The sequence below is a fragment of the Hippocampus comes genome, unplaced genomic scaffold, assembly GCF_001891065.2.
Source record: "Hippocampus comes isolate QL1 unplaced genomic scaffold, H_comes_QL1_v1.1 scaffold91, whole genome shotgun sequence".
Taxonomy (NCBI): Eukaryota; Metazoa; Chordata; class Actinopteri; order Syngnathiformes; family Syngnathidae; genus Hippocampus; species Hippocampus comes.
This window is the reverse complement of record NW_017805034.1, coordinates 46,716-61,918: the sequence shown is the minus strand read 5'-3', so window position 1 is coordinate 61,918 and position 15,203 is coordinate 46,716. Positions and strand designations below refer to the sequence as shown.

Here is a 15,203-nt window from a genome sequence, read left to right as displayed (position 1 = left end):
TTCGACCTCCACCTCAGTCAATGCCAGTTACGCCGGAGGAGTGCCCAAGAGGTCCCGCACTGCCTATACCCGCCAGCAGGCTCTGGAGCTGGAGAAGGAATTCCATTTCAACCGCTACCTGACTCGGCGCAGGCGGGGGGGGGTCGCGCCCCCCATCTGCCTGTCCGCGTCCCCCTTCCTCCTCCCTTCGACCTCCACCTCAGTCAATGCCAGTTACGCCGGAGGAGTGCCCAAGAGGTCCCGCACTGCCTATACCCGCCAGCAGGCTCTGGAGCTGGAGAAGGAATTCCATTTCAACCGCTACCTGACTCGGCGCAGGCGGGTGGAGATCGCGCACACCATGTGCCTGTCCGAGCGCCAGGTGAAGATCTGGTTTCAGAACCGCCGCATGAAGTGGAAGAAGGAGCACAAGCTCCCCAATACTAAGATCCGATCCAATTCGGCCTCGTCGTCGTCGTCTTCCGGGGCCCAACAACAGATGAAAACAGGCCAGCAACTCGTCCCCACGCCGTGCACCGTGGGTCTATAGTGCACAGCCCCCACGCCCGTGCTCAATAAAAAACCCCGAACCAGACTGAGATGGCAAAGAACACAAGTGGAAAAATCGAAGGACCGAGTGAATATTTTGGTGTTATTTGCCCCTTTTGTCCCCCTCTTCCACTCTGCGGTCGTCTTTCGCGTCTTCACATGAGCTTGAAATGCATTTTCAAACCCCACAACGGCGACTGAAGGGTTCATGTGTTTTCTTTTTGTATTTTTATTTTTTACGAATGAAGGATAACGCACAGTCACATGGATTTAAAAAAAATAGTATTGTATTTCAGTTAGAAATGGCCAAACGGTGAGGTAAAAGCTTGAATCCTTTCCTTTTTGGATGGTTTATTTTTATTTGTCGTTTTTTTTTCCACGCGGAGGATTCTAATATACTTGAATGTTATGATTTAAAAACCATTTTTTACGAGTTTCCATTGTAGTCACGGTGTGTGTGTGTGTGTGTGTTCGAGTGCTGAATGTATAGTCGAGGTGACATGCCCATGTTGTAATGTACATATATAGACGAATTATGAATGAAGGCACAACGAGGAATGCATTTCTGCAGGTAGAGACTTTTTTTTCCCGGTTGTTAGTTTCACGTAGTGAGCTTTTCAATCCTTCAATCGAATTTGGATTCGTGCTCGTGTATCTCATGTTGTGTAAACTGTGAATATACATGCGTGTTTGTGCCGTCTCACTAGTGACCCCTGTGCTGTGTAGGCTTAGAGTGTAGACTGAATATTATGTCCTTGTGAAATAAATGTCCACTTGTAAGATCCGGGATGGCTTTTTGAATGGTTATTCAAAATGGAGGATTGGCGCGCAACATGTCGCCACAAAAATGCGTCAACGTCGACGACGCTGGGTTTTCTTTGTTTTTATTTTATTTTATTTTTGGGTGTGTTTTTTATTCGTTTTATTACGGCGTCGTGTGCACTGATAATTGGAATTATTAAAATATTTTTTAAAAAATATTTTATGATCGAGCTGTTGTTCGTCACATTGCAACGACAGTGTACTGCATTTTATAACTCTTCTCATAGAATGAAAATGCTTACGATGGTGATACGAAAATTATATATTTAGAGACACCTCCTACGGTGAGTTTTGCTAAACGTGCTCGGCTGTAATTAAAAACCTCGGGAATCACTGGGTGTTTTTGCAAAAAGGCTTGTCGCAAGCTTGACTTTTGACACCCCCCAGACGTAAGGCTTAATTGTCAACCGCATCAGATTGTTTTCCCTCGCCATTACAAGGCGACCTCAGCCAGCCTCGGTGCACCAGAGTGTGAGTGTTGGTCACTACCTGCTACATCCAAACAATGAAGGGTTCAACCAAGGGACACGGCCGACTCTGACCAATCATCGGTCCACAGCCCTTCTTGTGACCCCTGACCTCTCGACACATACAATGTTCAGACCATACATCAGCGCCGAGACCCCCGAGAACCTTTTCTTTGCGTTGCAGATTGACCCCGAGACGGCACGGTGAAAAAAAAAAAAGAAGTCCGTTTTAAAGGTGTGAACCTCGGCCATGAATTCATCCAAAGAGACACCCGGGTCAGTTTGGGACAAAGGAGAAGAAACGTGTTGCTTTTGTGTGAGACAATCAATGTTTTTGTAGTGGGAACGAATAAGATTATTTTTTTTAATCCCTGAAATACTGACGTGATGCCTGATGGTGCGTTTTTAGGACTTACGTTGTCCTAAAAACAGCTCTGCCAGCACACATGCATGAAAGCTGCGCAAAAAAAAAAAAGACGAAGTCTGAGTGACACCGATTTTGCGCAGACTCCATGAAGAAGTCCAATTACAATCTTCAAGTCATTTGCCAATAGAGGTCACTTCCAATGTGTTGAAATTTTAATTTGCCCATTCGCGTGGCTCGTTGAATAATGAATGGGCCTTGGTTAGAAATAGATGTGAGAATGGTGGCTTATTTTCATTTGAAGTGATCTCTTCAGGGCGTGAGTCACATCTCCTCTGCTCCACACTGACCGTCATGGCTTGTGAGTAGTTTGAAGACTTTTTTTTCTTTTCTCCCCACCAACCCCGTCTAGCTAGGTGGCAATTTAAAACCAATCGATGTTTAAAAATAAGTTAGAATTCAACTGTATCAAAGTTATGTGTATTTAAATCAGGTCCACAGTGTTATATTTCAACAATTTAATTGCAGAGAACAGTGTGACGAGATACAGTCAGTGAGTAATAATGCACATTGCATCGATGCAATATTTAGGTGCAGAGTCATGCAATCATACGAAGGCAATTTGCATTTAAAACCACGCATTATATCCAACGCTTGGAATTTCGATGCGTTATGGAGACTCGTGTGTTTGACATTAGCAATATGCGTAAAATGGAACGTATCGGGCATTTTAAAGCTGTCAGGAGAACTTAAAATGAAAGGTCCATCCGTCAAAAAAACCCACAATGGACCATATAGTGCCTTGTTAATAATTCACAGAGTCCTCGGGGCTCAAGTTAGCTTGTTGAACTGTTGTTGCTGCAGAAATTTGCTCACCTCCAAAAAAAAATGTTCATCCTTGACCCAAAATAATACTTGTTTAAATAAAGACAAGGAATCCAGCGTTCAAAATCAACTTTATTATGAGATAGGACCCCCCCCCCTCCCTCTATGCAAAACAATCCTCACAATCAAAAGCAGAGAGACGCTTTGCAAATATTTGCCATTATCCTCGATGTTAGCCCGGAGTGCTTGCCGAAAGGACAATCTTAACTTTAGCTCGATGTTAAGAGGTACACGTCAACATTGTTCAAAGATACGCTTCTTGTTTTGGCCATCGTCCAAAAGGGGTCTTTGAACTCATCCTCGCTGACATGATAAAGAATCTTTGCTTCGTGTAAACGCCTCGAAAAAGATCCCCCCTAATGAGACGTACGGTCATGTTCACTATAAGCTAACGGCTAAAATGTGTCAGAAATGCTAAACAGCAGGCTACGTTTGCTTTTCGTCTTCCAAATAACTCTGCACTTGAATCTCTTCGGCCCGGGTCACGGAAAAGTTCACGTGGAGTGACGAAAGGTGAGACAAAAAAAAAAAAAATCTCATCCTGTCCACGCCAAGTAATCCTCGTGAAAGAATTCCATCTGTAAACACAGAGAAAAAAAAAGAGGAAAAACATTAAGGGACTCAGACCGGTTAACAGCTTTTCCGTGCGTAAAAGTTATGTTTCTCCCGTGCGTAAAAGTCAACTCTCCCGTTGGTAGAAGTAACTTTTACGCAATGTGCATTCCGCCGCTCCCGTTCCTGCCTTTTAAAAGTTTACCGCTCAAGTTTGGGAACACAAAAGGCTGGACTCTGGGTGGGGTGGGAGTATGCAGGGGACGTTGTCCACGAGTGATTAATTGTTGTGGTGGGATTTTTCCACGCCCGCTTCTCGGTGTTGACTGAAAACAAGCGCCAAACGGTGCCGAGGAGAGAGAGAGACAGAGCGTGAAAGAGAGAGAGAGAGAGAGAAAAGCTCTTCCGGCCATGTTGGCAACGTTTTGGGCGTTCCGGGAGCCAGATTGTTCCCATGGCGCAGGATTGGCACACTCCGTGGGTGCAGGAAGCCAAACAAATTCCCCTCCAAAACTTTTTTTTTTTTTTTTTTTTGTACGTTTGCCTCTCAAGTGATTCGCATTGTTGTGAGCTGCCTCCAAATCGAACGCTACTCCGAAAGGCCACCACATAAAATGGGGGCGACATTGAGTTTCCTGAAATCGTATAAATCCACACACGCGGGGACTAATGAATGATCCACGCAAATGTGTCCACGTCATGAGCAGACTCCTTTCTAATTCAAGAGCAGCACTTGCAATAACACCTAATAGGATTTCACCCTGAGTGGGCCACGCGTGGAAACCCCCAAACGCGTGCGTACACAGAATCCTCCTTTTTTTATTTCGTCTCATTGTCCCTATTAATGATTCACAGGCTCAAATAAAAGACATTTAGGTGGACCTCGCGTCACGTGACGCGTCTCCGTGTTATGGTTGCCGCGAGCAAACCGGAGCCCCGATGCGGCCGTAAGATGCTCATTACAGCCCCACTTTCCACGAGGGGAGCCTTGGCTCGGTAGCTTGGGAGGAGAAGCAGAAAAAAAAAAGGAAAAAGAGACGCAATCAAATAGGAGAATAGCGCCCTTTTTTTTGCGTGTGTGCGTGCGCGTGTGAGCGTGTGGATGTATTACACGGCTGTCACGGACGGATATGTTTTTCCACGCGGAGAGAACCCGAGCTTAGGGAGGATGGATTTTATTTTGAGGCATTTCCGCCGATTGTTCGTTGCTGTGGTGAGTTATTGCAGCGGGAGGCACAGGTCAGTATAAAGCGACTTAGTCGGGGCCAATTATCGATATTTAAAAAATCATATCGAGCCTTATTTGCAAATGTAGGTCACGTGAGGAACAAGTAGACTGTGTGTTACGTCTCGTGTAAATCGTGGCCAATGCAATCCATCAATCAGGAATTTGGAAATCAATTTAGTATTTTATTGGGGGGTAAAAAAAACAATTTAAGACAATACTAAAACCGGACATTATTTATATATTTATTTAAATCCTGTTCTCGAAAGCCAAACAATATTGGCGCCTAAAAAAAAAAAACGCTTCGTCAAGGTGATTTCCGCAAGGGATCCAATCTAAAAATCCCCCCAAAAGTAGGTGAACGCTGTGGGGTTATGTCGTTCCACGGTGGGGGGAAAACGAGGCTATAATGGAAGACGGAGTGCCACGCATCAGGACGGCTCGGCCGCGCTGAGGTCAACGGCGCTCCGCTGTGATTTATGGGCGCGGGGACTTGGGGAAGATGGTGCTCGGCAGCTAATGACTATTCGATCCGTTTGTGAGAGGGGGAAAAAATGCTTAGCGGCCGAGAGGGGAGAAACAACAAACAGCATATTTGCATAAAGCTATTTTCATCTTCTTGCTTGGATTACTAAACAGAGAGACGCGGGGGATTTTATTCCTGAGGTGTAAAAATTGATTTATTTTGAAAGACATCGACTGATGTTTGACGATGCGGCACTTCCACCTATTTTGAACCCATGTTGGGTTCGTTTTAATTGTAGACAATTTTTAAACGCACATTGGGCTATTTTTTTGAACCAATATTTTAACCTATATGCAGCTTTTATAATGGCATTCAAATATTCACGTGTTTTCCCCTCGTGCCTCCCTCATCTATACTATCTTCCACTAAATGTGATTTCATGCGATAATTAACTGAAAGACCCTTGCAGACATATTGCAAATCATATTTCCCCTTCTCCGTTGCAGAATCCCGGGCCCATAAAGCCACCTCACACGCACAATTCCCCCGGTAAGTCTATATTCGTCTTTATTGATTTATCATGTGAAGGCTCCTTATTCCATTTTTTTTTTTTTTTGGAAAATAATAAGTAGCACGCCCACCAAAGGCCTGACAGAAGCAGTGTGTGACTTTTCTTTGGATGTGCAACACGAGCAGGCCGGGAGCAATAATTCCTTCTCTTCCACTTGTCTGCGAGGTGTAATTTGTCACTATAAACGTGACGAGGAAGGCTCTTGGAGCGCTGCCCCGCTCCTTTCAAAAACCCATTTCTACTGCAGCCATGTGCACGTGCAATCCATATTTATATCTTTTTCTACATCTGTTTACCGGCCTTCTCCCTTCGGCTTCTTCCTCAGACGCTTTTCTCCCCCACCTCGATGACTTTTAACCTCCTTTACGCGCATCAAAAAGAGAGAGGAGAGGAATCAGCAGTTTGAGCGCAGCACAAAGAGGTCAATAATTAAGCCGAGGTAGCTAAAAAAAAAAAAAAAAAAAAAAAATCCTCACGCGTGAATTTTTTGGGCCCACTCACCATCCCACACGTGCCGTATTTTCGACCTCTTTTTTCCCCCCTCCGTGCGTGCATAGAAAAGCTGACAAGACGTTTTCCTTTCTCTTAAGACCAAAAAAAAAAGACAACATTACCACGCAGAGGGATTCCCCCATGCAAGCTCGCTTCCCCTCTTCTGCTGCACGCTGCGTGGCCTCACTTGATCATAACACGCATCCACTTCGAAGCGAAGTGTGTGATTTCAAATATGATCTCCCACAAGATTCAAAGTTTCGTGATTAATTTCTCCGCGAAAGCCTCTTTCCCTCCGAAACGAGTCAGCGTTGCGCGACTTGTGCATTGTAAAGAGGCAGTAAATAATAAAATATAAGGATGGACTTCTCGCATACTATTTGTGATTATGTTCCAATTCTCTCCCTCTTCTCTCTCTCTCTTTCTTTCTCTCTCTCCCTCTCATTTGGATGGGGGAGGAGGAGGAGAAGAGGCAGCCACTTGATTTGAACTGCCTTTCCAAGGCGCTACTTCATTTGCATAATTTTTCTTGTCTATGGTGTGACGCTGCGGTTCGGGCCAGTTGACTGGCGTCCGCACGATCACGCAAGAGGTCCGGTCCAGCCTCGTCTATCGGCCCCGTAGGCTGCGTTTGCATGCATGGCTCTATTATTGCTCTGGAGAAGCATTGCTTCCAATGGCGTGACGATAAATTCAGCCCTTGAAGCCAAGATAAGACTTATCTCGGTGACCCGCCTGCTTTCGTAATCTCCATGTACACATCCACGTCGAGTGGGGAAGACACGAGAGGGGTGGAAGGAGGAAGGGGGGGAAAAAAAGCAAAGGGGGCTTCTCTCTCTCTCTTTCTCGACTCTTCTTGTTGTGGTTGCCGCCTGCACGCATGGCGCTCGCTGCTGCAGCCCAGCCCTGCCTCCTCAACTTTCCTCCGGATTACTACTTTGATCGATTTCGTCGCTGAATGAGAAAATATTGCTCGGTGCTCTGCATTGGTCGTCAGAGGTTAAGGTAAGCAGGCCAGGAATAGGCTGCCTCGGTTCTAAATGGCCGAGTTTGTGTGTCGCGGGCGGTGATTTATCACCGTATGACTTGGATCTCGGTTCAGGAAGAGTTCACACACTCGCAGATTTCTCTTCACGCGGAGCACCGCGGCTGCGCGCAAAATCAAGCCTGCCTCCAGTCGCTCTTTTGGGGATTAATGCGCAGTTTTGCCACGCAATCTGTTGGAGGGGACATCGGCCCGAGTCTTCTCCGGCTGCGGATGCAGTCAAGACGATTACTTTGACTTTAATTATTCGCTCACCGGAGCTCGTTTTGAACACGTTTAACGGCTTGTCACGCACCGCTGCGCCAAGGCAATTTTCATTCATATTTGCACAAAAAAACCCCAAAACTTTTTGGGTAGTTTTAATTTTTTTTTTTTTAGTTTCACTTTAAATACATTTTTAATGATTGTGTTCTAATGCTTGAACGAAGGAAACAAATGTAAGGTTATACTTCATATAGACTACCAGTCATAATCATTTTTAAAAATCGATCCTTCCATTATCTGAACCGCTTATCTTCACGAGGGTCGCAGGGGCGCTGGAGCCTATAAATACATACATTTCATTTATTATTATTAATATTATTATTATTGTTATTATTACTATTATTATTATTATCATCGTCTGTAAATTTAATTCGTCTAATATTCGGGGTATGCAAATAGCGGCCCACTTAACGTAAGACGTTTTAACGGATAGATTAATTTTAAAGTCAGGGTGCAATAGTTGATTTGTACTTTTTATTTACTGATTCGATTTGTTTGTTAAGTTTGATGATTATAATATTTTCCCCAAATTGTTATTTAAATTAAATCAATAATGTTTAGGGTACCTCAGTGGCGTTTCTCGTTAGGCCTGATTCTGGCCGGTTGCTCCGAGCTGGGTCCGGTAACCCTCGCGTGCCAGCAGGACGGTCAGCCGCGTCGCCGACACCATCAGGCGCCATTATTATGGGTCAGCACAGCGAAAGTTCACATTTTGATCCCGAAGATGCACGAATGTCCAACCCGGTTTTTCAGGTTTTCCGCAGCTTTTATCTTGAAAAAAGACACAGAAGGGGATGTGCTCGTTTACGCCTCGCAGGCAAGTGGCTGCGAAACGTCACAGACAACATCAACAACAACAAAAATGGCTTGAAGTCAACAATTCCAAATGTCATTTTATTTAACCTCTCACGGACATTCAGAATGTGATTCCATTGCGTTGCTAATGAGAGCAGCGTCTTCAAACGACTTTCCCTTTCTCGTTAGGTCCCGCAATTGATTTGGCAATGTGAGCTGTTTTTGCGTGCACGTTGTTTTTAGCACAGATGGCAATAGAAGGTTGGCCGGTGCAAGGCAGAAGGTAAACGGTAATAGCGCGCACAAGCGGCGCTCCCTATCTCGCCTATGGCGCGCAGTGTCAGGCCTGCATTGAAAAGTAAGATGGATCGCCACCATTTCGTCTCCTCACAGTGCTTGTTGTAACCCCAGGTTCACCCGAGGAGGCCATTGGCGGAGAGGCGTCACGTGACCACGGGGTGCCAATGTTCTTCTACAAGGGTGTCAAGACCCTGTCACTTTGTGAAATAAATATTGGGAAACGGCGAGATGCAAAAGGCAACCTACTACGACAGCTCGGCAATTTACAGTGGCTACCCGTATCAAAGCGCAAATGGCTTCAGTTATGATGCCAATCAGGTCCAATATCCCCGCGCCTCTCATGTGGAAAGTGACTACAATCGACCCGCCTGCTCCCTGCAGTCTCCTGACGGCTCGGTGGCTCCTCTGCACAAGCCGCTGGAGATGCAGGCGGAGAGCTGCGACGGCACGGCGGCGCCGTCCAGGGCGCGTCATCCCGAGGGCAGCCCACCTCCCTCCCGCTCCCCCTCCGATAGCGGCCAGAACGCCAACAACGGCAGCGGGCAACCGAGCGCCAAGAGCGGCTCGCCGTCTTCGGGCGCCCGCGGCAAGCAGATCTTCCCCTGGATGAAGGAATCCCGCCAGAACACCAAGCAGAAACCCGCAAATAGCGCCAGTTCAGGTACAACACACGCAACCTGCACCATGAAATTCATGCTAGGGGGGGAAAGAGGAGGAGGGGCTGAGGGGGAGGTCGAAACACGCTAATATAATACTCCCACTGTGAAGGCCACAGCAAGTGGAAGGGAATGTTCCCACTTCTTCCCCGTGCTTTATGTGTCACATAGAGGGAATTTTTACATGCGACTTCAGGAAGCACGGAGGGGAATAATCAACACCTCTGAGTAGTTCTGTTAACGGCGTCCAAATTCACTCTGGAAAGGACATATGTGGGATGGAAAGGGCCACGCACCCCCACCTCAGCGGGGCAGACTAAATAAGGCCATGCTTTGGGACGAGAGAGATCCCACCGTTTGCCTGCTGCCCCCTTGGCCTGCAGATGACCTCTGCCTACTGTAAACATACACACCGCACTGATCACATAGCGTCCCCACCGAGTCAACAAACACACTAACATGGGCCAGTTGTCTCAGCGGCTAAACCTTAGGAAGCCACGTGACTCCGAACTCGATCACTCAGCCCTTTTCCTTTACAAGAGCGGCATATTATTATAGTTTGGTGTCATGTTTAATTCTGTTCCCCCCACCACCACCACCACCACCACCATAAATTTACGAGCTAGTAGTTCCTCGGTGGAAGTTATGTCATCCTTACAGTCCCTGTGCTCCATGTTTGGCTCGACAGGTAGTAAAATTTACTATGTGCTGTTGGCCACCTGCCACAAAAACTCCAAGTGTGCCTTGCTTTGCTGAAGTCGAGACTGCAAGAAGGGGCAGGCTTATCTGTGAAGTTGCGCACACAATGAGAAATGTGCTTGAGGCATGTGCTACTGTGTGACGATGTGGCTGGAGTGGGGGTGGGGGGGGGCGACTCCATAGACAAGACACTGGCCTACTTTCCTTGAGTTGTAGTTTCATGGTTCTACACGAGGCTTTTCAGTGTGTATGAGTGAGGCGCACACTTTCATCACATGCGGGGACCTGACGAGAAGTTACACCTACTCCAGTCTGCCTTTACATGTTCTGATTGCCATTGACAGGCAGGTGTTCGTTATTGTGGTTGCGGGTGACGTGTAAAACTGCATTAGACCGTAATGAGACATATTCCTTTCGTATTTGTCCCATCTCATGTTGTAAAAGACCCCGAGTCACGGGAGTTGAGCCTGAGGCTCGGGGGTCAGCTCCAGCTCACCAAATCATTTTACGTGGGCCGGGGCGAGGTCAGACATACATCTTTGTGATCATATCAGGCAGAGAGAGAAACACAGGCAACTTTAACCTCACACTGTACACTATGAGGTCACAAATCAGCATTTTTGAAGTGCAAAAGGCATATATTTTTCATCATGTTTCTGATGAAACATATTCATTGTTTTTGTTTGAGCTGAAAACAGATTGTACAAGCATTAGATGGTTGCCCATGTTTTCCACGCCTTCTGATTTCAAATTCAAATTGTCAAATTCCGTAACAATCAATGCAGGCGGCATTGTGCAAGTCTAAAAGTATATCTGATGAGGTGATTAGACATTGATGGGATTTTTACAGTCATCACGGCCGCCTGAGAGAAACCACAACGTGGCCTACCATGGCACTCTGCCTTCATTGTGTTGCCAAAGAGATTAGAAATTCACAGTGGCCTCCCCAATACCTCTCGTCAAACTTATCAGTCTGAAATGTTGCCAGTTTGTTTTATATATATATATATATATATATGTTTTGATAGTGCACTCCAAAATTCAACAATAATGTAGTTTTTAAAATACTTCTCTGACAGCGTGTCAATCAAAACTTTGCATTTGTATATTTCACCTTTAAAAGTGCTGGGCGGAAAATAACCCAATTTTGGTCCAAAAAATGCCAACAACCCAAGTCGTGGGTCGGTCCACAATTGGTTCATTTTTTGACCTCGCAGTTTTAAGAGTGTTGTGAATGGGGAAAAAAATGCTGATATCATAGCGTCCATGTGTACCCAATGTTGTGGCCTGTGAGTGTATTTAACCAGTAAGCAAACACTCCTGTAGTTTTCTTATCAGCTGTGTTCTGCTTTCACTCTCACTGTCCTGCCTGTAATGGATTACTGATTGACACCCTCCTCCTCCTCCTCCATCCCCTCACAGCGGAGAGTTGCCCGGGAGACAAGAGTCCTCCTGGGTCGGCCGCCTCCAAGAGGGCCAGGACGGCTTACACCAGCGCCCAGCTCGTGGAGCTGGAGAAGGAGTTCCACTTCAACCGCTACCTTTGCAGGCCTCGCAGGGTGGAGATGGCCAACTTGCTCAACCTGACAGAGAGACAGATCAAAATCTGGTTCCAGAACCGCAGGATGAAATACAAGAAGGATCAGAAGGGCGTGGGGATGATGCCTTCCCCTGGGGGGCAGTCCCCTCGGAGTCCAGTGGGCCCCCCTTCCGGTGGAGGATACCTCAGCTCTATGCATTCTCTCGTAAACAGTGTTCCTTATGAGTCCCAGTCGCCGACGTCTTACAGTAAGAATCACCCGAACGCGTACGGCATGCCTACGTCATACCCTCCCGCTGGTTTGAACAGCTCCCACAAAAGGTATCCCGACTCGGCCACGCCCGAGTATGACGCGCACCCCCTGCAGGGGGGCAACTACGGCACGCACATGCAAGGCAGCCCCGTTTATGTCGGCGGAGGTTACGTGGAACCCATGGCCAACTCCGGGGCTTCCGTTTTCGGCCTGACGCACCTCCCGCACCCGCCGTCCTCCAACATGGACTACAACGGAGCAATCACGATGGGCAACAGTCAGCATCACGGCGTGTGTGATCCAACGCCCACGTACACAGACCTTACACCGCAATACTCTCAGGGAAGAATCCAGGAGGCGCCCAAGCTGACTCATCTGTAGCGGTGCACGGCGCAGTCCGTATCACTCCGCCCATTGTCTTGTAGCCACCTCGGGACCGCATCACCATCTTTTGTTTGTGTGCCTCCACACAGCGCCGACATTCTCTCTTTCTCGCGCTCTCGTTTTGTTTTTTTCCCCTTTCGGTTTCTTTTAGTTCGATGATGTGTGAAGTAGCGTATAGGATAAATGTCGATATTTTTTTTTTTGAAAGACATTTCTGAGGTCTCGAGGAGGATGTCGAGCGAGCCAAGGCCTATTTAATCTATTTTAAGTGTTTTTTTTTTTCAATTTCAAACAGGGTATTATGAAAACATGTTATTCGTTTTTTATGTGAACTTATTTATCCGCATTTGAAGTTTTTTAATGCATTTTGTTGCACTTGTGAAAGGATCCAGGGCATACGTGAAAGAAATGCATTTGTCAAATTAAGGGTCACGAGCTAATCGGCTGCAACCCTTTTGCTCGTTTTGTTCTATTTGGACTTTCTGATGTTATTTATTTTTTGTTTAGTGTTAAAAGTAGTCCTGTTATTATTTGACACCCTTGCGAGAAGCTCAGTGGGTTCAAGACCCCCCCCCCTCCCCATTTTCAGCCCACGTCCTAACCACGCAAGCTCCATTTCCACCCTTCTTCTTCGATTAAACAATTCGTTTTTATTTTAATTTTCTTACGGAATATAAAATCAATCGGTCGACACAATAAGGGTGGAAATGAGGATACACTTTCGTCGTTTCTTTATTGAAAAATATTCAAACACACGACAAACCCTTTCATACATTCCATGCTGCTCCAGTTCGAAGAAGTAAATAAAACAATTGAAATACAACCAAAGCATATCTCTTTTAATTCAGACAAACTATCAGAATGCACATCATTTATTTTTGATTGAAAAACGAGACTGAAGTAATCATTAGGTTACCTGCATTCGCCTTGGAAAGTAGTGCGTAAAAAAAACTCAACGCACAAATAAACTTGTCATAAATTATTCTTGTATAAAAAAAAAAATCTGCCATTAACATCCTTCAGCAAGATATCTGGAACTGGTGGTTACATGCAAGCAAAAAGTTGCATAATTTATTTCTCTCTCTTCCTGATGAGACGTGAAGAAAACTCTCGGGTGGCCTTCTTCCCTCCTCTCATTTCATCTGCGTGGGCACATCCATAATAATAAAAATGTCAAGCGCCGGACTTTTCAGCGGCCCCTGGAAGCAGACAACAATTTAAATGAGAAATCGTTTGAAAACTAATGTCCCTGAATGTGTTTCGATTCGGTCAAATGTGGCCAGAGAGGATACGAGCTCCAAGTGAATTCTTACCGGCCTGTTTGTCTCATTATGCAGCAAAATGCACGTAAAAGTCCAAATATCCTTAAATGCATCGTTAAGGATGATGGCTGAAGAAATTTTAATTATCCTTGGAATTGGTTTTCAACGTCGAAACATTTTTAAAGTGCACTAAAACGAATATGATTCGGGGGAAAAAAAAACAATAAAACAAAACAAATATAATCTTGAATGTTCTCTCTAAAAAGTTCGTTCCCAAGTACAAAATATAAGCATGTTTTTTTTTCGTTCCAACATGTACTGCATTCTCACGATGCTCTAAACAAAACAATATTTTTTCTTCATGTGCAAATGTATTTTTTTTTACTTAATAATGTACCCCCCCCCCCCAAAAAAAAGTCATTTCCAATCTGGATGTGAGTGATATAACGGGGCATTAGTATCCATGACATATGGTTAGCAGGGAAACCCGGAACAATTGAACCATGGTGTGTCAAAGCTGGACTCGTGCATCCACATGCATTCGCACAAGGCGCTGATCTGACCCATATGTGCCACCACGGCTGCATTTAAACCAATACAATCAGTCGTTTTTTTGTTTGCAATATATTTACATCCGTGGGAAAGTTGTTAAATCACTCTTGCAATGTGTGTAGGCTCACCCCCCCCCCCCAAAAAAAAAATCCTCCACCCACTCCTTTCCTTTTACACAAAGCCTGTGCGTAATTCCAAAATTCCCCATGGCAACCCTTACCACACTAAACCGCTTCGATATCTGCAAAAATATCCCCATCGAAGTGTGTAAATCGCGTTCCCGTACGAGAGAAGCTGCATCAAATCCAGGTGGAAACGTTTTCGATACTCACCCGCGCGTTGTGTTCACTGCCTCCCCCTGCACGGAAATATACGCGCCCGCCTTGTACGATTCCTATTTATCTTTGAAACCATCCCTCCAGCGACAGCTCACAGCTCGAGCTGGAAGGAGCAGAAAATGGTTCTAATCTGAGTGACCAGTGTTTCTCGTCGCTTCCTGCCTGCATTTGATCCGGGGGAGAGTTAGAAGCCTTAAATGTGTTGTGAGGGCACCGAGCTGTCAGACCTTTTGGCGAGTAAGATTGATCGCGTGCAGCTTTCCAGCACTCTTTGTTTGGTATATAAGCAACAAACTGAGAGAGACCTATACCACTTCATCCTCCCTCTTCCTCACCAAGTCATATTTTTTTTTCTTTCGATGGAAATATACCACGGTGTGTTTAAAGGGGGTGAAACATTCCCATAAATGTGACGTTCACAGATGACTTTGGAAGGACAATATAGCAGAGTCGCAGCAGGGGGGATGGGGGGCGGGGGGCGACGTTCCGTAATAACGCTTCAAATTATTCGTTTTTAATGTTTATGACAACCATTATGGTCATTGCTTAGCTTGAAAGCTCACCGTAGACGCCTTTATTGTGTTGGAAGGCGTTTAAAAGGGCTAATGGGACAAACAGGAAAGCAGATTCGCTGCGATTGGAGCCTTCGCAGCGTTCAACCTCGTGTGCGTAAACAAGTAGCATATTGCAGGTTAATATGTGATTTTTGTGTCCAAATATGAGTGCACACATTTATGAGATGT

At 45.7% G+C, this 15,203-nt stretch overlaps 2 protein-coding genes and 1 long non-coding RNA gene across 3 annotated transcripts in view; 2 read left to right on the top strand and 1 right to left on the bottom strand.

The window, feature by feature from the left end:
* The window catches only part of hoxa4a (homeobox A4a), a 6,198-nt gene extending 4,886 nt beyond the window's left edge, over positions 1–1,312 (top strand). Inside the window, exon 2 of the mRNA XM_019863537.1 lies at positions 18–1,312. Within this exon, the coding sequence (XP_019719096.1) occupies positions 18–529 (512 nt within the window). The 3' untranslated portion in view covers positions 530–1,312. The remainder of the gene's footprint in view (positions 1–17) is intronic.
* Positions 1,313–8,262: 6,950 nt separating this feature from the next.
* On the top strand, positions 8,263–13,369 carry hoxa3a (homeobox A3a). The gene is made up of 2 exons (XM_019863530.1): positions 8,263–9,437; positions 11,554–13,369. The coding sequence occupies exons 1-2, from the start codon at positions 9,005–9,007 to the stop codon at positions 12,303–12,305; spliced, it is 1,185 nt and encodes a 394-aa protein (XP_019719089.1). The 5' UTR covers positions 8,263–9,004; the 3' UTR covers positions 12,306–13,369.
* Positions 12,679–14,537, bottom strand: LOC109512062 (uncharacterized). The gene is made up of 2 exons (XR_002167454.1): positions 14,455–14,537; positions 12,679–13,507 (listed from the first exon to the last, which is right to left on the bottom strand). It is a non-coding gene; the product is annotated as an uncharacterized LOC109512062 (long non-coding RNA).
* Between the last annotated feature and the right edge of the window lie 666 nt (positions 14,538–15,203).

What these genes read in the sequence shown, in the direction of transcription:
- hoxa3a (XM_019863530.1), top strand. Translation starts at nt 9,005, where the DNA reads ATGCAAAAGGCAACCTACTACGACAGCTCGGCAATTTACAGTGGCTAC. An exon ending in CGCAAATAGCGCCAGTTCAG is followed by an intron (nt 9,438 to 11,553) that starts GTACAACACACG and finishes ATCCCCTCACAG; the next exon opens with CGGAGAGTTGCCCGGGAGAC.